Raw genomic sequence first — 22644 nt, 5'->3', positions numbered from 1 at the left:
CATCCGCCTTCCCCAGTGTACACTCAATATTATTTAACTTCTGTTATTTATGACCAAGTTGGTTAAATATTAAAAGGAAAGGCAGAAGGAACGTTTCACGCTTGGGCCACTTACATCCAGTCCCTTGAAGAATGTAATTTCCCGAGCTGGTCGCATTTGTTAATTGTGTGCTTATTTTTTTCCCAATTGTTTTTAATCTATTTGTGCTACACATTCACTGTTCAAGCATGACACCATTCTCCCATTTTGTTTTCTCTCATCAAGCCATATTCCAAGCTAAAAGTTCTACTCAATCACATTCGGCAGGGGAAATCAATCAGCAAAACAGCTCCTCACGCACTATGTACCAATAACAGCTTGCATTTATATAACGCCTTTCATGTAGCAAAACATCCTAAGGCATTTTGCAGAAGTGTTAACAAACAAAATTTGACACCAAGCCACATAATGAGATATTAGGGTAGATGACCAAAAATTTGGACAAAGAGGTAAGTTTACTGGAGTACCCTAAAGGAGGGGAGAAATGGAGAGTTTTAGACAGGGAATTCCAGAGTTTAGGGCTGCGGCAGCTGAAAGCATTGCCTGTAGTGGAGCGATGAAAAGTTGGGGCACTCAAGAAGATAGAGCTGGGGAATACTTTGCTAGATGTAGGGTGATTGGCCTTTAACGCAAACGTACCAAACACTATGACAATGATTGGCAATTTAAATAAGGATTCTTTATTGAAGGATAACAAAAATTCTAAGAGAGCTTTTCATACACGTTACCTGATCAATACTGCTCCAAATACCATATCACTTTAACTTGTATCGCTTCTTGTGATGCATACCAAACTATTTATATTTTCAGCAGTATGTTAAATTACATGCACTTCAAAACAATATCACAACACTTAAGAGGCAGAATTGTTCTTTCAATACTCATTTATAGTGGTACTGATATACTGGCGTAGATAAACTGGACTCAGGCTGGTTTATTAATACTGATGGATCACAGCAAAACAGATCACTTCTGCACTGTAGACTTGTCACGGATCCCAGCCGGCCCACTGGCTAGCAGAATCATGGGCCAAAAGAATGGGCTCACTTCTCTAGGTCTTCTGCATACTCCTAACTGGTGCAAGCTTTAAATGAAAATCTTTATTTGTACAAACCTGGTTTAGAGGGGAAAGCTCACACACATGGATCCAGAGATCAGGGGAAATTCAGAACGTCATTGGACATTTTATATCTTTTGATTATTCATGTCCCCTGAGGAGTCATAAGAGCATAAGAAATAGGAGCAGGAATAGGTCATTTGGCCCCTTGAGCTTGCTCCACCATTCAATAAGATCATGGCTGATCTGATTGTGGTCTTAACTCCATTTTTCCCACATAAACTTTAACTCCCTAATCAATCAAAAATCTGAACATGCTCAAGGTTGAGTATATTCAATCATCCAGACTCCAACGCTCTCTGGGGAACAGAATTCTAAACATTAATGATCTTCTGAGAGAGGAAGGGGAGACCCCTTATTTTGAAACCGTGCTCCTTAGTCCTGGATTTCCCCCATGAGGGGAAACATCCTCTCAGCATCCACCCTGACAAGTTCGCTCAGAATTGTTTATATGTTTCAATAAGATCAAATTAGGTCAAAATAAGTGAGGAGGAGTCAATGCCCACGGAAATTGTACACCACCTCCAGAGCAAGTCTGATGTGTCCGATGACATTTTTTGAGGTAAATACTTGTTCCTATAGTGTAGGATGCAATTCTAGAGAGAAGAATCCTTGTGAGTGACTGCTCTGATAATTCAATTTATCAATGGCATGAAGTAGTTAATATAAAGCAGTAAATCAATTTCCCCATTTTAATTAAACTAGATGAACCAGCTGTAAACTGAAATGTGTGCAGGCTTATCAATATGAATATAAATTTCTTTTAGGCAGTCAAAAACTACACTCTACTGAAGATCAATTGCTCTCTGCCAAATTAGCATAGCTGGTGGGAGATAGCCATATAGACGATAAAAACCATATAGAAAACCATATAGACGATAAAAACCATATAGAAAACCACATAGAAAACCATATAGACGATAAAAACCATATAGAAAACCATATAAAAACCACATAGACGATAAAAACCATATAGAAAACCATATAAAAACCATATGGATGATAAAAACCAAATAGCGACTGTGCTAAGGTTGGTGAATTGGTAGCACCAAATGTAGGAAATCAGGTCCTTTATTTTACACAACCCGCTTGATATCAACGCAAAAATATTTACCCAATGGTCATTTCCATCAAGGTATTCTGACTTGGGTAACCAAGAGATCCCGGAGGCTTCCAGTCACCAGACGTTGCCGTGAGTGCTTTCTGAGGCAGCAGCTCCTGCAGCTATGAGAACAAAATAGTGGGGGGGAAGAGAAGAGTGTGGTGAGTAGGGGGGAGAGAGAGATGTTAGTGCTAATTCATCAAAAATGTTTTTGTGTAACTCAACCCCACCACAATCAACCAGGGACAAATTAAATTGGGATACGGTAGCATCGTGGTTATGGTGCTGAGCCAATAACCCAGAGGATGAGAGCACCCAGTTAATGGCGTAGCAAAGAATCTGGTCATTTACTGAAAATGGCCAGGGGCAAAGCCCCGTCACCCCCTAACTTAGCCTAGGAGCGACTAAAGAATGCCCGTTTTAATTGGATGCACTCCTGAAGGTTTCATCACCTGACCTTTAACTCCCATTGGTCACCCAACATGCCCATCCTTTCAGCTCCCGGCCTTCTCCCACCAATTGTAAAGCAAACAGATTCTCCGTCACCGAACTGGATACTTCTTGACTGCCTGTCAAACATTTTTTTCTCCAGTAATAAATTGAAGTGCTCAAGGAAACAGGAAAAGAACATGCAATCTTTTTTGATGTCCCTTGTGATTCTTCTTCCAGGTTTGAGTGCCACAGTGTCCTGGAGATTCATTTTCAATTCCTGCAGGGCACTCTTGGAGGGCTGATAACCCTCGTGCGACTCCATGGCTGGCTCTGAATGCCCTGCGAAGAGGCTCAGCAAGCCACTAAATCAAGCAAGTGGATCAAGTACAACTCAAGAAAGGGTATCACCCACTTCTCAAGGTAAATAAGGGTGGACAACAAATTCAGCCCTGTCAGAATCACCCATGTCCCAAAATAAGATGATAAAAAAATTGTTGCTAATCTCCTCAAGGTCCAAACAGCTATACCTTTTTGATATGTTCCTGGTAAGTGAATACTTCCTGCTCAATATTTACAAACTGAGTAGCAACACTCAGCACTTGCCTTCTCAAAAAATGCATCTTCCTGCGAAGGAAGCAGAACTCATTATAGCCAACTCATTATACAGTCAAAAAACTACAGCAACATTACTGTTAGATTATTACAAGAATTAGATTTCTGCAATTACACAAAGAAAGCTACAACAATCAGAATACACAACCACAACAACAACTTGCACTTATATCGCATTTTCAACATCACTGCAAGGCATTAGTGTGGTATCAATCAAAACCTGATGTTGTGCAACATGCAGATGACCAAATGCCTGGTCAAAGGGATAGGTTTTAAGGAACAATTTAAAAAGGAAGAGCCAGAAAGGAGGAAGTCATTTAGGGAGGGAATTTAAGAGCTTAGGTTTTAGGCAGTTGAAAGCATGGCCGCCAATGGTGCAACGATTGAAATTATGGATGTGCAAGAAGTCAACATTGAAGGAGCACAGAAATCTCAAAGGGCTGTAGAAGGTTACAAAACCTAAAGTATAAAATTCCATTTATGTGGAAAAGCGCTCTACTGTAACATTCATTTTCTTACACATTTATAAATACATGGCATCATTTCCAGGAGATAGAATCGTAGAATGGTTGCAGCACAGAATGAGGCCATTTGGCCAAATACTGCCCAAGGCATCGGGAGAACTTATTGGCTTATTTTCAAATAATTGTGTCCAGGCGCAGAGGCTGATGGCATCAACTTAATGTCTCATCCATAAGACAGCAGCCCTGATAGTGCAGCTCGCCCTCGGCACTGCAATACTGGCTTAATGCATTACATAGAAAATAATTTTCCACTGTCCTGCAAGTTCAGAATCAAAAGCACTCTGTTCAGACACCAAAGATTAATCCACACAACTACAGTATTTGGAGATTCGAAGAACGAGTGGTGACCTCATTGAAACATACAGGATTCTGATAGGGCTTGACAGGGTAGGCACTAAGAGGTTGTTTCTCCTGGCTGGGGAATCTAGAACATAGGAGCATAGTTTCAGGATAAGGGGGCGATCATTTATGGCCAAGATGAGGAGAAATTTCTTCACTCAGAGGAGCGAATCTTTGGAATTCTCTACCCGAGAGGATTGTGGATGCTCTGTCATTTAATATACTTAAGGTTGAGGTAAACAGAGTTTTGGTCTCTCAGGGAAAATGGAGTTGAGACAGGTCAGCCATGAGCTTATTGAATGGCTAAGTAGGCTCGAGGGACAGTATGGTCTACTCCTGCTATTTCTTATGTTCTTAACTTTGAGAGGGAGCTGGACCGGTTCTTGACTGGGGCAGGGGTCATATCACATCACATAGGAGGCAAGTATATATAGCTTATAGCTAATACTTAGCTTGAACTGGTTTCGATTCCCAAGGGTATTGGAGAGGAATTCTCCTTATTGGACCAGGACTTTTTTTCTGTTTTTTGTGTCTCTGATAGAAAGTAAAAGATAGGGAGGTGGTGGGAAGAAGTGTTTAGCCTCCGGCCATCATGGTATGTAAGGCAGGCTTGATGGACCAGCTGGTCTATTCATACCTATCATGTTCAGAACTCCACTGCTATATTGACTGTCAACAGTGACAGCAACCATTGGTGCACCTTAGTCACAAGTACATCAACAGGCTCGGGCTCACAAATCTACTAGTAGATTCCGAAGTGGGTAAAAACTCTCTAACAAATTTTAAGTTAAAAAAATGTGCAACTCACTCCATCCAGTCATCTGCCACATGAAGAAATGATTTATATTTTGCAAAACATTCATCTTTGAACAAGGACATTGCTTTTGACGCATGGAGCCACATCTTCTGCCTAAAACAGAAAATGAGAAAATACCATTCTTCGATGTTAACACATTCTAGTATAACAATTAATTTTGGAACTCGTATTTTTTAAGGCATTTTAAAGCTTAATCGTGGCACTCTGGAGTTCGGTGCAATGAGTATTGACTGTACTCATCCTTGCAGTATCAGTAGATTGGGCTGCATTCAGTAGGATGTTAAATGTGCCAGATTAAAGCTTTCCTTTATACCATCATACTGTGCTGTTATTGGCATTTAGTGTATTTTTCAAACAAAACAAGGGCATTCAGTAGCAATTAATCACAGAATATCACACTACTTAGCCCATGTGATTAAAATGGCATAACTGCTACTATAATTCTGCCAATTTTTGCCAATAATTCAGCTCCCTCATACTGGTGGCTTTGGTATCTGCTACAAGATCACCAGCACTCATTATTGAAAAATTAACATTAAAAATAAGAGGAAGAAATAACCACAATTTTCTCCAACAGTTTAGAGGGCTTGGTGACTTTCAGGGAGTCATTTCCCAGTTCCTGGATGTGTTACGCCACCTTTGCAAAAACCCAACTGATTTACTGATGCCCACTAGCAAAAGAAACCTGTCGCCTTTACTTAGTCTAGCCCATACATGATTCCATTCTCACAACAAGGTGGCTGACTCTGAAGTGGCCCAGCATGCCACTCAGTTCAGGAGGAGGAGGGGTGGTCAATGATGCCAACCTTACTATTCGTTCAAATCCCATGAATGAACAATGTAAACTTGGCTGCAGCGTAGAGGAAAATCAGGCAGGAGGGGCTGGCGGCCCATAAGAGAATAAATTGATTGTCCATCCTTTCATTTAAGTGGTCGGAAAATCAGGACGGGTTCCCTTACTGCATACACAAATTTCCCCAACTGGCTGAACTGAGGTGATACAATATACCTGGGATCAGAAAAATCTGACCCACAGCAGTATCTGAACAAACACTATGACTGATACAAATGATTAATCATCCTAGTAAAATGCTTTTCTTAAAAAAAATGCTCCCTTGTAAGCTGCCAACAATGATAGCGTTTCCTGTGTAGAGCTGTAGTGCAAAGCCAGCAGTGCAACTCTCAACTGAAATCAAAACCAAAATACTACGGATGCTGGAAATCTGAAATAAAACAGGATAGGCTGGTAAACACTCAGCAAGTCTGCACATCTGAGCGTTTTCTGTTTTGGTTTAAATTATATTGTTAGGGCTGCTGAAGTTCATTGCTTGTTTGCAATTTGCATCAGTCAGAAGAAGTCCCTTCAGCACTATCAGGCCATTTGACATTTTACAATATTTCTACCGCATTTATAACCTCTCAAGCTTTAGCAAGGGCCTCACTTCTAAACAACGAGATGCTAAAGCAAAGATGGGGCTTAAAGAAATATAAAAGTTTATTCTTGAGCTTCAGGATTTCGATTTAGCGAAGTTAGCTCAGTGAATGATTGAACTATCAGTATCAGCATCTATCAGTAGAGGCACGTCCTCCATTTCTAAAAGGTCACCCAGTCAAAGTGATGACTGGCAGGTCAGGGGCATTGACAGTATAAAGCGTCAACCCCTTGAGCAGAAAAAGCACTCTTTTTGTTCACAAATGCACAGTGCAATTCAGTAAGTCTCTACAAAACATGTCAACCTGATCATCTGTCAAATCAAATGAGACACTGCTCCACTACTCTCTCCCTCAAAAAAATAGCTTGAGTAAACTGATTCACAGAGGCAGTGTCCCTCTAAGGATCACCAGGTTCTGAGCAGATTGCTCTTTGGTCTATTGCAATCCTCTGCTAACTCAGTTGCTGCACACGCGCTGGGGAGTGAACGCAATTGACAAGTCCACATCCAGGAGGGAGGTGGAATATATTAGAAATTCAGAGACACGCTGCCCATGATTTTCCAACCATCATGGTCAAAGAATGGGAAAATCGTGGGCACCATGTACTCCTGTCCCCGCTCCCACATTCCCAATGTAAACAGATGGCTCTTCCGCCTGGCAGCTTAGATTCGGAAAATTACCCCCATTATGTGTGTCACCTGTTTTTAACGTTAACTGGTGTTTTTAATGAAACCATAACATGTAGAAAATACTGCTCTTATAACACAAGCGATCAGAATGAAGCACATACGGAATACTCACTTGTCAAATTTGTGAATCTGCTCCTCGTTATAAGGTAGCTCTGAAAGAGAAAGTGTGTTTGGGATAAAATCCTTAGGCTTTAGAAGTCAGAAAAATAAGGTCTCACTCACAAATTCAATAATGAATACAGGGGGAAACTTCCTTACCTAGAGCATGGCTAGGATATGGAACTCACTACCACAAAGAATGGTTGAAGTGAAAGACATGAATGCACTTAAAGAAGAGCTAGAGAAGTACATAAGGGAAAAAGGAATAGAAGGATATGTTGAGATTAGATGAAGAGGAGTGGGAAGAGGTTTGTGTGGAGCAGAAACACCAGTCAGGCTGAATGGCCTGTTTCTGTGCTGTCTATTCTATGAATGCATCTGTTTATTTTGCTACGCCACACACAACTATTAAAAACAGTAATGTAACCAGAACAATGGCAGAACTCAAAATTTTCCAGGGTGCACAAAGGTAATAGAATTGAGCTGCCATTAGTTCCCAATAACTTGGCAAAAAAGTAGAAGAGGGCTCTTTTGGTTCACCTCCAGCAAAATAATTAAGTGGGGCCAGCCTGCCATGGTGAATTGTATAACTGCTGCAGCAGACAGAGTATTGCAGAATTCATGATACCTAGTCATAAGAGTCACGTGCTTATGGCAGACCAAAGCAGATTATTTTTTTAAAAATTTGCTCTAGGGAAATGAGCTCCGCAGGCAAGCCAGCTTTTATTGCCCATTTCTAACTGCGCTCAAGAAGCCCTGTGGTCCCAGTCACTCGATCCTCCACTTTCTTCTCAATCGCAGTATACTGGCTTTGAGCAAACCAAAATAAGCTGCTCGTCAGCAAGGTGAACTCATTCAGTTGAGGGATCTTGAGGCTGGACAAAGGAACCTTCCTATTCCAGGTACCCAGTGTCAATGCCAAATGCTCATATGTCAGGTAGAGCATAATCAGGTGCAGGATAAATCGCACCCCCCCACCATGCCCCAGCCTTGGAAGAACATGCTCCACGCTGCAAAGTTCAGCACGCATTATTTATTCCCCACAGCCATTCTACGACCTGAATGAGACTAAGGCTGGCCCTGAATCTGGGTAGAATTTTGTGCCCGTTAGGAACTGGATCAAGACTTTCCAAACTCACTTTGTGAAGAAGCCAACAGGGCAAAATTCTCAACCTCGTTTGTCAAGGCTGAATGTGAACCTCAAGTTCCAAAGTTTTAGATATCAAATGCTCCATGCAGTTCCCAAAGTTTTTCATTAAAATATATGTCTTTTACTCTTGCAGGTTTCATAACTAACGGCAGAAAATAAAATTGGCCAATGGAATTAAGAAAAAGAATTGCTGCAAAAGCTGGAAAACTGAAGAAAACCCACAATGGTAGAAACATACATTGGAATTAACTGCTCCTGGAAAGAAAAATAACGTCTTATACCCAAAATGTTAACTTATCTTTTCTCTCTTCAGTAACCACTATATATCTCCAGTAATTCCTATCTCTATTAAAGGCTGGGAACCTTATGCTTTGTGTTTTGTTTTAATATTCTTTCCTGGGTTGTGGGAGTCGCAGGGAAAGGCCAACATTTATTGCCCTAACTGTCCTAACTGTCCTCGAGAAGGTGGTGGTGAGACGCCTTCTTGAACCGCTACAGTGCTGCTGCAAAGTGGCTTTGGTATAAACAGGGAGTGAAGGAGCCATGCTCAAAACCTGGCAAGTGATGTGAAGCCAAATGGAAGAGGCAGCCTTACTCTACCTTGGTAATGTGGCTGAAATGACCTTTAAAAAGGAACAAAAGAACATTTAAAAAAAAACTTGGTAATGGAAAAAGGTTATTTGTCCTATCAGCCCACACCTTCCCCAGCCCACACAAAACCACCTCAATCAAAACGCCCTAGGTTATCCACTTGCTCGCATTAAAGTCATCATGCACAGTCTTTCACTTGGCAATGTGGGGGCAGCAGGGTGACTCCTCGTTCTCAGCTCCACATCATTATGAACTGAAAACAATCTTAAACCAGTGCGATGTGCAAAATTCTCATTCAAACAACATCTGGGGAAGAGCTCTACTCACTTCTTTCTTCTTCCCACGTGGAAAAAAAATCCATTCAACTCAACATCAAATTTTCACCATCCATCCTCCGCCACCTCCAAACTCTGGTTGTAATTATCTTTTAAAGGTAAGGTTCTTAAAGGAACCAAACCCTTCATCTTAAAGGTAAGATTTTTTAAAGGGCCAAATTCTTGGATGTCAGAGGCCCTCATCTGGATGTGACTGACACACCGGCCTTCAATCACTCTGCTAACAATGTATATAAAGCATGTTTCCTTACTGTGCAGTGCTTTATCCTTTTTGAACTGATGATAGATCTCAGTTATCAAGTCCAAAAGAACTTGAAGTTTTTCAATACTGAAAAAAAGAAAATATATTTTTGATTTGTATGAGCAGATTGACAGCTCCTGCCAAACCCAACAACAAAGAAACAGGTAAATGTTTGGAAATTTAAGCTCACTTTCTGTCTTCTGGATACGTCCCTTCTTGATATGTCCAATGATCTGACAATTGACTACCAGGCAAAAACTTGTCCTCGATGTCCTTCAAATCATGGTTTATGGATTCCAAAGAACCTGCCAACTACACAACAAAAACCATTTTCAACTTATAACGTGTGACTGAGGGACAGAGCCGGGCAGAAGAGAAAGGAAGAATAGTCAAAGATGTCATGCTGGAATATTCAGATATATATCTACAGAATATCTGGCAATGTATCACTCAATATCAACTGTTATGGCAAAGTGGATGCTAAATGCTGAGCTGTTTAAATCCCAGAGGGAAACTTGAAACAACTGCCACAACTATTTTACAATTTGTATTTATTTTGAGATGCATGCCTTGAATTCAGTAGTAATAAGACCACCAAGTCTTATAGGTTTTTTATAAAACTAAATTAAACCTTTACTAAATGATTTTAAGCACATACATAGGTTTACAAATTACTACTATGATAACGCCTAGCTCCCCTAGTTAATCTAACTCCCAGTTACACCTCTGTTAAGGCAACAGTAAAACACAGATTTTAAAAGACCCAGGCAAAGTAACACGATACCCTGAACAATCGAATTCAAAGTGAGTTTTCTTCATTTCAGTTCATGCAGACAGCAACTTGAGGCTTAGAGGCTGAAGACTTTTCACACTTGTAAGATCTTAGAATGCCCTCTTCTCACACATAATCTCATCTCCTTTATACACCTTTCTCCCTTTACACCTCACATTCTAAAACTTCAACCATATTTAACATTTCAAACCTAGCTTCTCTTCTGATACATCAAAGCCTTCAGGCCAGCTGTCTCTAATTCAATTAAATCACCCACTCTCACACACATACTATTCCTAGCTTACAATAAATTCCAATAACATTATGAAAATTATTATATTTTCCTGACAACTTACAAATAGGAAGACCCTATCTATAGTAAAACATAAAATATGTTTGTTGTTCTTCCTATTATTCTATTCACTGAAAATCTCTGCACAAATTTTCTGAAATGAGTAACTTCAAACAGTTTTGAGTGATTAGGAGGGGTCAGTAAGTAAAGCCTTTTATAATACACTTATGAAGGGAAGGCAGGGGAAACAGAGCTTCTTCAGGTAATACTGTACACCTAGGGCATATTGCTACTGAGCAATATGCAAGCCTTAAAAGTTCTAAATGCATTTCTAAACTGGGTGGGCTCATAGCTATGTGTGGTGCAATAACATACAGGCAGATATATAGAGAAAGTTCTCTGGAAACATTTGAAAAAACCAAACAGAAAGCTCAAGACTATTAAGTTCGAATTATTCTGGTCACATCTTAACAGACAAGCACTAGAGTGAAAATGGTCGGTTACTTGATTTTCACAAAGTAATTTACTCACACGCAGAAGTTTGCCGTGAATTTCCGGAATTTCGTCCAGTTCTGATGGCAGTATGGTTGTCTGCAGCAAATTCTTGTATCTTGTCAAGTGTACAAGATGCACAACCAAAAAGAAAAGTTAGCACAAATGTTACAGCATTTTGCTAGGATCTCTATTAAAATTGCATTTGAGAAAGAAAAGAGAGAATCCCGAAAGGTCTTCTATCAGCTGCTTAAGCAGGTTTAAATTCAAGGCCCGAATTCCAGACTTTGATCCATTAGCTTGGCTGTAACTAGAATTTGATCATCTTGGAGTTTCCTGCTTTTTATTTTGCGAACAATCGAGAATTGCTCTTATATATATATATATATATCACAATGTTATTGGAATTTATTGTAAGCTAGGAATAGTATGTGTGTGAGAGTGGGTGATTTAACTGAATTAGAGACAGCTGGCCTGAAGGCTTTGATGTATCAGAAGAGAAGCTAGGTTTGAAATGTTAAATAGTTAAATATGGTTGAAGTTTTAGAATGTGAGGTGTAAAGGGAGAAAGGTGCATAAAGGAGATGAGATTATGTGTGATATATATTTTTTTTAAATTTACTTTTTTATCAAAGAGAACATTTGACAAATAATTTGCATGTGTGTGAGTTGCATTTATATTGAAGACAAAATACACATTGCAGTCGGAGCTGGACCCACTTTTCAATCAAAATCTTTCAAACGTGAGATGTGCGGCTAGAAACTGTGTCTGGGTTATGTAGCACTAAAACTTAGATTTATGATAAAAGTAACATCTAGTAGTCAACAGTTCTATTTAAAACTTACTAGGAATAATGCAGAAAATGTATTGAAAAAAATGTCAAACCTTCTTGTCCAATTTTAACTCTTAACTTAGTAATTTTTCTTTAAAAAACAACCCTTTTAAATTTCTCAGGGGAGACTGGGTGAAACAATGGGCTAGACTCAGCCCTTTTTTCTCTGTTACCTGGTTTCAAAATATTCTCTGCTGACTTGAAGAGCTCTAAATGAAATAGGAATGGTGGGGAGACGGTTATATAGTATTAATCTCACTGAGTTTGCAATCCAAAGACCCAGGCTAATAATCTGGGGCCAATGGTTCAAATCCCACCACAGCAGCTGGTGGAATTTAAATTTATTAAAATCTGGAATTGAAAGCTGGTCTCAATAATGGTGACTATCGATTGCTGTAAAAACCCATCTGGTTCACTTTGGGGAAGGAAATCTGCCATCCCTACCTGGCCTGGCCTTACAAGTGACTCCAGATCCACAGCAATGTGGTTGATTTTTAACCACCTTCTGAAATGGTGTTGACAAGCCCCTCAGTTCAAGAGCAATTAGGGATGAACAACAAATGCTGGCCTTGCTAGCGACATTCACATCCCATGAAAGAACAAATTAAAAAATGTCTGTGACACCAATAAAGAGCATGTGGTGACTCTGACAGTGATGCTAATACTCACAGATTTCTGGCTCTCTCAACAGTAGCCATGCAGAAGTTTAGTTTCAGGATCACTTCAGTCTTCTTGTGCAAAGTTTCTCTAAAGCTGTCCATGATGATTCGACTAGTGGAGTGAACGCAGAAGTTGAATTTAACTCTTGGCAGAACACACGTTATTTGCACACAATTGCAAGGTTGTGATTTACAGATGGGGGAATTTGGCTAGCTAGAATCTGAGTAACTTGATTTCTGTATTCCATGGCAATGAAAGTGTTAACACTTCAAAGTAAGGCAGAGCAAAGTGCTGAGGCTAATGTTCTAGTCCAATGAATTCATTTATCTGTTGCACAATTCAGTGGATTTAAATGCATTAGCAAATATAAGAGTCTATTGTTTTGTTCTGATCGACAGAGTGGGAATAAAGCCAGTTTTTTTCTTGCTCAGTTAATGCCAGGAGTCAGTCTGTAATCCTGGCTCCTCACTATTCAATTTACATCATTATTTTGTTCAAGATGTTTCACTTCCTGTTTACCTGAAGTGGCCACTGAGCCCACAGCAACTTGCATTTCTAAAATGCTTCTCACATGCAAAGGCACATCTCAAAAGCTTCCCAGGCTGCTGGACAAAGAGTTGACAGCAGGGAGGAGGCAGAGAAAGGGGTTCAGAAGGATAACAGTACAGTCTAAGGGAAGGGTCAAAGCAGAAGATTGAGGCAGAGCTGAGGATAAAGCGGGTGAAGGGGCTGCCACGGATGGAGTGGAGAGGAGAGCAGGAATAGATGGGACATGAAGAGATATGCAGCTGGAAGAGATCTCCGATATAGCAGAATGCACAAGAGGGAATGGATATTGCTAAATTCTGCTTAATGACTGGGTTTTTAACTTCAAGGGTGAATTGGATTATTATCTGAAAAGGAAGAAAGTGCAAGGCTATGGGAGAAGGTGGGGGAATGGCACTCGGTAAATTGCGGGAGACAATGCAGACATGATGGGCTGAATGTCCTCCTCCTGTGCTGTAACAATTCTGTGATTCTGTGAAGTGCTCAACAGCCCAAGGTATCTGCACGGGTAACTGGACACGTGATTTTGTTTGTCTTCTGTTAAACCTTTTGAGTGTTCTGAGCTAATGCTTTCTCTTGAATCTTGAAAGCTTGGACAAAATTCACACAATGTCGAGCTACAATCAACTGACAGATGACAACAAAATCGGAGCGTCCACCCTTCTACCCAATAACTGAGTTTTCTTTAACTAAAACAGAAAACGTTGGGAATACTCAGCAAGTCAGACAGCATCTCTGGAGGGAAAAACTGTTAACATTTCAGGTCTGTGATCTTTAATCAGAACTGAATTCTCTTTGTTTTTCAGGTAAATTTCAAGATGTCACAATCATCAATTTTTTTCTTGGACAAAGAGATGATTGTAAATCCAGGACCAGTTCAGAGACATCCAATACAGTGGCTACAATAAAGACCACATACATCTTCAGCATCTTTCACATTGTGCTAGAATATCGTTACTTGCCATCACACTAGATATCTTGGAACTTCCTTGTATGTCTAAGCAACACTTTTTGTTTTGCAAGACTGAAACAAATGGCCTGGGTACATCAGGAGTGACTAAAAACAGTCTCAAGAAATAAATTTCACTTGGAAAAAAAATGTTGGTACTGTATTAATAAATTGCTATGTATGCGAGTGCAGCACAACAACCTGCATTTATATAGCGCCTTTAAGGCGGTTAAAGAGTGCTTCATAAGTGCATGACCAGACAAAAATGGAGTCAAAGGAGACCACCAATAGGACAGGTGACCAAACGTTTGGTCAAAAAGTTCCAGAGCTTGGGGCACAGCCGCCATTATAAATGTCAGCGCTGTAGGGGTAGACAAGGGAGGAAAAGTTCTACGCAGACACATGCTCTTAAAAATAAAAGCAGTTCTAAGACCTTCAACAGGATGACTCTGGATTTGACCTTTAATCATTCTTCTGCATATAAAAAGGCAAATTTCTGTATATCTTTGTAATAAGGAAAACAAGTTACTTACATTATCCACCGAACACCCTTCCGCACCAATTCCTGATAATGCAAGAGTGTGGAGGCTATTTTCCGTGCTTGGCAGACTACGCCAGTAATAGTCTAGGATAGGAAGCACAATATCCAGTTTGACATTTTTTCTGAATTTCTTGCGGAGTGTTAAAAGAATGCAGGGTTCCTTATTACAGTAGAAAGAAAAACAAAAACCAAAACAATCCTAACCTTTGTGCAGGACGCATCAAGATCCAAATCGTAACGAGGATGTAGCTTTGGAATTGAGGCTGCAATATAAAACATGAATTTGTTAGTGTAATAGACGGTCACAGATTAATACAGGCATGGTTCTGGTGCTAATTTGGTTTAATACTACTCAAACTCAAGCCTGCACTCAGAAAACACTAACCGTAAAAAAACTTGCCAAAGCCCTGCACAGAGGTGCAGGAGGAAACAAAAGTCGAGCCAAAAGGACGGAAATATTAGGAAGGCTGTCCCAAAATTTTGGCCAAAGAGGTAGACTTTAGGGAAGGTCTAAAATGAAGAAGAGGATTGTAGAAAGCTAGGGAGCTGGGGAGGGAATTCCAGAATATGGGATCGAAGTAGCTGAAAGTACAGCTGCCAATAACGGGATGACGGGATGAAGAAAATGAAGTCAGAGGAATGAAGTTATCAGTCAATATATAACTAAAAGTGATGTAATCATTGCAAAACGTCTGTTTCATTTCCATTTCCTCTGTGCTGTATACTTGATCCATTCTTAATTTTTCCTCCTCCTATCAAATCGCTATCAAATTATCACATTGTGCTGACAGTGTAAGTGTGGGGTGCATCAGTGATATTCAAGGAAGTGTGATAACAGCAAGAGTTGCCCCATATGAATCAAACAATAACATATGCTGCATTAATCTCTGGATAAAAAAACCTATATATAAAGACATGGCTTCTAACTATGGTAATCAAATTCATTCATCCTACAGTTAAAAGTTGGTACAGTATAAATCTAAATCTTAGCAAACAAAATTTGGATTTAGATCCCTGTTAACAACGGTTACAGATGGAATGGTAATCTAACATGCATTTCTGTATTCAGTCCAAGTTTTTTAATCCACAGTAGTTGACTGTTCTTCCTTGACCTGAATTACAGAAGCTTATACAACATTTGAAAAGATAATCAGCTTCCAATATCCGTTATAAAAAAGAAAACTTCCGTAAACTGAGCTTTCATCTAAAACACTTTGAAAATCAATAAACATACGCTCCTGGAAGATCAATCCCACTGTATTCACGACTTCTCTGCTCACAAGTATCAGAGGGTTATCTTCAGAGGTTTTAGGGAAATTGACAGCTTGTATATTGGGTTCAAGCTCGAGGTGTCGGCCCTCAAAGATCAATTCTTGCAGATGGGGCTCAATCTCAGTCTGTTTATAGACTAAGTCATAAAATACATGGACACTGTAAGGAAAGAGGAAACCATAAACAGACGGAATTCAACTGCAGGGTGGAAGAAAAATTAATCTATTAATGCAAAACTGTGCTATTGTTAGATAAGAATCCACGTTATTTCATCAATTCTCGAGTCAGCTGGAGAAAAAACATACATAATTGCCAGGGGGCACTTTACTAATTCAAGACTATAACTTGCACATGTGTGTGTGTATGTGTGTATCTAGAAATATATAAACTGTACAAGTGTACAGTTTATAGCAGCTCTATTAAATATCTGCCTGCGTACATTCTACAAAACTTCACAGCTCCTTATATAAACTCCTATGTCTGCATTTATAACTAGAATCTGCCTATTCAGTTTAAACTTGTCCTTCTGTATACACACCACCCGACAGTTGCGGCACTGTGACTCAGGCAGTACTTCAGAGAAACTCCAACAAACTCTTATTATTTAAACAAATAAAAACAGAAAATGCTGGAAAAACTCAGCAGGTCCGGCAGCATCTGTGGAGAGAGAAACAGAGTTAACGTCAAATCCATATGACTCTTCTTCAGAGCCTATTATATATAAAGACATGGCTTCTAACTATGGTAAACAAATTCATTCCCTCTACAGTTAAAAGCTGGCAAAGTAAAATATAGATCTTAGCAAATAAAATTTGGGTTTAGATCGCTGTTAACAATGGTTATAGATAGAATGGTAATCTAATGTGCATATCTGTATTCAGACCAAGTTTTTTTTAAATCCACGTTAGTTATGTCACAGTTGACTGTTCTTCCTTAACCTGAATTACAGAAGTTGCCAGGCCTGCTGAGATTTTCCAGCATTTTCTGTTTTTATTTCAGATTTCCAGCACTGCAATATTTTGCTTTTATCTATTACTTAAACTGCTGCTAGATTTGCTGCTGAGTTATAAAATCAAGGTATTAGGAATAAGGTCATAATATGATTTTGAAACTGGGACAGAATTGTACGTACACGCAATGGTCCAAAGCTCCCACAAACGGCAATCTGATAATGACCATTTTTGTGATCTTGATTGGTCTTGGCCACGACACCAAGGTTAACTCCCCTGGTCTTCTACAAAATAATGCGACGAAATCTTTTATGTCCACTTAAGAGAGCAGACAGGACCTCAGTTTCATTTCTCATCAGAAAGCCTCTGATAGCACAGCATTCCCTGCACAGTATTGGAAGGTTAGCCTTGATTTGTGTGCCAAGTCCTGGAGTGACACTTGAACTAACAACCTTCTGATTCATAGGGGAGTGTGCTACCCACTGAGTCACAGCTGACACTGCTTAACATTTGGTCTTCGCTCCCAATATCCATAGGAGGTCAATTAGTTTTTTTCTTATTCATTGGATGTGGGCACCGCTGGCTTGGCTAGCATTTATTGCTCATCCCCAATTGCCTTTGAGAAGGTGGCTGTGAGTTGCCTTCTTGAACCGCTGCAGTCCGTATGGTGTAGGTACACCCACAGTGCTGTCCGGCACGTAGGTTGGTGCCAGGTGGTCCGTCCAGTTTAAATTCTTCTAGGCTTTTTAGCAGTTTGGTACAATTGAGTGACTTTCTAGGTTGTTTCGGAGGGCATTTAAGAGTCAACCACATTGCTGTGGGTCTGGAGTCACATGTAGGCCAGACCGGGTAAGGACGGCAGATTTTCTTCCCTGAAGGACATTAGTGAACCAGATGGGTTTTTTTACAACAATCGACAATGGTTTCATGGTCATCATTAGACTTTTAATCCCAGATTCTCTTTTTTTTTTAATTGAATTCTGCTGTAGTGGGATGTGAACCCAGATCCCCAGAGCATTAGCCTGGGTTTCTGGATTACTAGTCCAGTGACAATAGCACTACACCAGCACCTCACTCTAACTTGTGTATTATATATTACTTATACTCAAAAAATTATAGGCAAAATACTTTTGAGGCAATGCTTTTACTGCTATTTTAAAAAGCTCGTTACACTTCTCAAACGTAACAATTTAAAACACAGTGAAATATTACCTTACGATATTGTCTAACTGGTACCAATTCATAGCATGAATTCTCTCTAGCCTTCGCGAATATAGGAGAAGGAACAACTTAGAAGGCAGCCTTCTCCACAACAACATCTACTTTCTCAATGGATCATTAACCATTGGCAGACGGCTCTAGACTTGAAAACTTACACATAGTGGCAGAATTTTCACACTTTGAAAGTATACATACGTGTTGTAGTTCTGGATGTAAATCTTGTGCAACGTGACTTGCTGCAGAGAGAAGATGTGTATCACTATCCTGTGCAAAACATCATTGGTTTCTGCAAAAAACTGATCAAAACCCCAGCACTTCTCCTGATCAGCTTCAAGAATGTTTGCCAAGATAGGTGTCAACAGGGACTGCAGGCCTCTATGGGGAGAAAGGACAGTAAAACGGATTGCTATTTCCATACCAATTACTTTAAAATGACAAAAAGGCATGATTTTCCAAATATTATTCCCAGTATTTTCTATTTAATTGCCAATGGGAATCAGATTTGAATGACATTGCAGAGCTGAGGGGTGGAGAAAACAGGCTCTGAATGGGGGCTTCTATCATTGAGAGTTCTTTACAGTGAAGCCTAGACCTTGCTCATGCATTTCCTAAGAACTCTTCCTCTGCCAGAGAATGTGTAACGCTTTTCTTTTAATGATCAGCTCTTGGTGAGCCTGCTCTCTTGTAGGGAAGATACGTCAGTGTTCAGCCTATCAAGTTCCATGTTGATCATAACTTTCTTGCGCGCATTATCGACCAGCTGCAAGTCTGTCAATCCCGTGTACATGGTCTTGATGTTCCAGCTTGCCAATCGAAGAGTTGGCAACATGTTTGCTTTTGTTTGTTTCATTTATTTGCCTGGTCAATGGATTCCATCCACTTATTGAGCAGAGACTCAAAGCTCCAAGCACTCACTGAAGCAGATGGCAGGTCAGCACCTTACTAGTTGGGGGCTGTGGGGACACGATGGTCCCTCCCCACCATTGAAGACAGCGGGTAGTGCCAGTTCTCTACACTAATCGAGTTGGGCCTATCACTCATAACTACTGTCCCCTGTGCTGTGTTTACGGTCTGCAGCAAAACTGGAGTGTCCTCTTCAGGGCACAAGTCTGGGCAAATTCTGTTGAGACCTTGGGCTGCCCACACACCCTCTCAACCTCCCTGGTCGAGCTCAAAGGAATGCAAAACACTACACTTGGCACTAGCTCGGTTGCAGGAGTTACCAGTAAGATGACATGTTTCAACGTCAGCTTGCCTTTGGGCTCCACTCCAGGTTTTCTGTCAGGGTTTACTGCCTCAGCCTTCACAAGGCAGTGGAGCTGTTCGCCTATGGCAGGGAGTTTGGTTCATGAGTGCCAGCACATGTCCACATGCCAGTGGGCCTGCACGCTGCATAATTTGGGGACCAAACCACCTCAGAGTTCCTCTGAAGCTGTAGCCTGGGACCACGAGGCATCCAGCTTCCATTTGTCGCCACGAGGGCTTCTGATGGAAAGGCTGTGCACTGACAGGGAGTATTGCACATTTGGATCGCCTTCTCACATTGCTGCTAACCAGCAGCATAGACTGAAAATGAGAAGCGAGCTAGCACACAAAAGCAGAAAGTGTGCTAACTCTCTTTAGCCATACACCAAGACGCATCACATCAAACTGATGGACACATGTAATGTAAAATCAGCACAGTGGTGACAAGGGCTGCCTGACAAGGTGTGGGATTCTCTGAGGTTCTCAAGTGAAAACAGGTTCATCAATCATACAGCAAACATACAGGAGGACACTGCTGAAATCTCCCAACTTCTCATCAGGCTATTCCATGGTTAGTTTTGAGGTAAAATCAACCGAGGGCAAACACGAAAATGATCCAATGTTTGCTACTGTTGGGGGTGGGGTGGAACCTATTAGAGAATCACAACGGAGCATCAGATGTATTCAGCGTTGCAGAGGTCCAAGACCATTTGCAACTTTTGGGCAGAAACAGAATCATGCACAGGGAGGCCATAGGAAGGAAAGGGTGAGAAAGAAAAAAAACTTTCATATTATTTATGCATTTCTCAGGAGACAGCATTTAAAGACAAACTGAACTGATCTATTTATTATTCATCTCTATCTAAATATGGCCTGCGCTGAACCTAAAGCAACCAAAGTTCCAGTGATTATAGAAACATATTAATTTTAGGTGAGGCCACTGATCATATTCAATACATTATCAACGTGCATGCTAACTCTTTTCAAGAGTAGATTTACCTGGAAAGGTTGCAAGACAGCGGTAAGCCGTGATGCCAAGCTATTGGCCCATTTTCCGATTTCTGAACCCCAGATATTGTTCCTGGGGGTTTCTCTGTGATTATTTTGTACCTAAAATATAACATATGGCACAACTAAGTCAACAAACTAACTTAGAATCTTTTACAAAGGCAGAGCAACATCGTGCGCCGAAGCCACAATATTTATACAGCATCTTTAACATCCAAAATATCTCATGGTCCTTCCTCGAGGTGGAACAGGTACCAGGAGGAAGAAGAATTAGGACAATGAGCAAAGACTTGGTCCTAAAGGTAGGCATTAAAGAATTCTGAATGTTGAGAGAAAGGTCACAAGGTTTAAGGAAGAGACTGCAGATCCTAAATCCTGGACAGCTAAGAGCCGTTGGTAGAAATGAGGTAGGATAACAGTGACAGAGAAGCAGAGGCACATGCTGCAACATAACTGGTAGAAGGGACAAAGGCAGGGCAAAGCGGGATAAAGGAAAGATTTGGACTCATGGGTGAAGGTTTGGAATTTAGAGATTTGAGAAACGGAGACCTAATGAAGATTTACAGAGATAGGAATATTCAGAGAAGAAAACAGTGTAGGATAAGATGTAAGCAGCAGAATTCAGGACATGTCACAGTGGGCAGGGCAGGAGCCAGCAAGCCTAACACTGGAGAAGTTAAACCTGCAGGTGCGAGAAGTGTTAATGGCAGGTGTCAGGCAGTGCTCAGTGCTGATGGGGGCAAGGCAGAGGTGGGTGTTGCTGCTGAGCTGCAACTAAGTGGTCTTGGCAATTACTAGATAATGGGATAGAAAGCCATCATACAGTCAAGCAGAATCCCAAGTTGCACAGCTTAAATGAGTTGCCAGGGGGAAGGAATCAGAAAGCAGATCTTTAGGCCAAATCTAACTAGGATGGTTTGTGGCTTTGTCAATATTAAGTTGTAGGGAGTTCTAACTTCTTCACAACCTGAGATCAAATAGAGAGTCAGACAGCACAGCAGTCATCATGGAGATGGGGTGGTGACAGAGTTGTGGTGCTAGGTTTACAAAGTAAGGTACAGATAACATACATTTCTGAACGTTATATATTGATGAGTGGGGTTTGCTTTATGACTATTTTGTACCTAAAACATCTTGCATGGTAATATTGACTGCATGCACACAAACGATAACTGAACCTAGTTGTTAGGATATTCATGTCTGGGGTCTCTCTCTACAGGTTGTGAGTAAAGGCCACAAACTACTTGAGCTTTGTTCGTCCAAACACATAGTTTAAAGCCACGTTCTCAGCTGTGGCAATGTTCAGTCTGACCTCACTGGTCACTGACTCTTTCGGAGAAATAAATAATATTGTGATGAATGCAATCCATTCGCTCCAGCAGCAAACAGCACCATCTGTGGAGACAGTCACACAGACCCAATATAGAAATATATGAACTTACATTACTTCCTTATTCCTGCGGGGTCCCTCGAACGGTCTAAATGGGAGACTGCCGGTCGCTGCATGGTAAAACGTGACCCCAATGCTCCACAGATCGACTGTTGCTCCGTACATTTTCTGCTGAGGCTTTCTCAACACAGCTCGTTCATACATATCTGGATGCTAATCAGATTGTTATTTTTCAGTCAGTAGTTCTTGGCTAAACTGGAGGACACAGCTATTGCAAGGCCGATCGGTCTTGACGACTATTTCCATAAGTATTAATTTATTAATTGTCTGAACTTATTTTTTCTGATAGATATGTAAATTTAACCTTAAACATATCTATTTTCTTCAACAGTCACAGAATTCATAGGTTGAAAACAAGGAAGCAGATTTCTTTAAGAGCACCGCCCCTTCCCTGAGGTTTAATAGCCTATGGACTAGACTGCAGTGAAGAACTCGGCATATTGACAACTGCTCCTAATGCCACTTTCAGGCAAGGATAGCCTCACTCTTCCTACATGCAACATGACAATTAGTCACATAGTGGGGCAATCTCAGAAGCATCAGCTTCAACCTTCCATCAAAGCAACTCAATATGTTTAATGAAACCAATTTCAAATTATATTAATATCAAGTAAAGGATATTACTGCCTTTCCTAACTTGTAACGTTGATGAGTTGAGTTCAATCCCGACATGTTGTGCCGGCTGGGATCTCAGATTTTGCCAGCAAACCATACAGGCACCAAAATAAAGGCGGTATTTACAAAACCCTATTTCAAAATTTTTTATCCCTCCTGATGTTGATTCTTGGTTGGATAATGGTCAGTCACCCTCAGTACCTTCGCCCAATGATGCCTGGGTGACAGGAGCAAGATGTAAGGTATGCTTTGGCAGGAGGTGAAGCTGCAAGAGCCG

At 40.6% G+C, this 22644-nt stretch overlaps 1 protein-coding gene across 1 annotated transcript in view; it reads right to left on the bottom strand.

Annotated features, from left to right (window-relative positions):
* The window catches only part of tbk1 (TANK-binding kinase 1), a 45373-nt gene that overhangs the window by 5723 nt on the left and 17006 nt on the right, over positions 1 to 22644 (bottom strand). Inside the window, exons 6-19 of the mRNA XM_041215959.1 lie at positions 21745 to 21905; positions 20294 to 20404; positions 18245 to 18424; positions 15841 to 16037; positions 14811 to 14869; positions 14599 to 14690; positions 12580 to 12681; positions 11117 to 11195; positions 9712 to 9833; positions 9532 to 9608; positions 7218 to 7257; positions 4974 to 5075; positions 3218 to 3314; positions 2271 to 2380 (exon numbers count right to left, since the gene is read on the bottom strand). Coding sequence (XP_041071893.1) covers positions 2271 to 2380; positions 3218 to 3314; positions 4974 to 5075; positions 7218 to 7257; positions 9532 to 9608; positions 9712 to 9833; positions 11117 to 11195; positions 12580 to 12681; positions 14599 to 14690; positions 14811 to 14869; positions 15841 to 16037; positions 18245 to 18424; positions 20294 to 20404; positions 21745 to 21905 — 1529 coding nt within the window. The remainder of the gene's footprint in view (positions 1 to 2270; positions 2381 to 3217; positions 3315 to 4973; positions 5076 to 7217; positions 7258 to 9531; positions 9609 to 9711; positions 9834 to 11116; positions 11196 to 12579; positions 12682 to 14598; positions 14691 to 14810; positions 14870 to 15840; positions 16038 to 18244; positions 18425 to 20293; positions 20405 to 21744; positions 21906 to 22644) is intronic.

Source organism: Carcharodon carcharias, chromosome 21, assembly GCF_017639515.1.
Source record: "Carcharodon carcharias isolate sCarCar2 chromosome 21, sCarCar2.pri, whole genome shotgun sequence".
Lineage (NCBI taxonomy): Eukaryota > Metazoa > Chordata > Chondrichthyes > Lamniformes > Lamnidae > Carcharodon > Carcharodon carcharias.
This window is presented reverse-complemented; position numbering and strand designations above follow the sequence as displayed.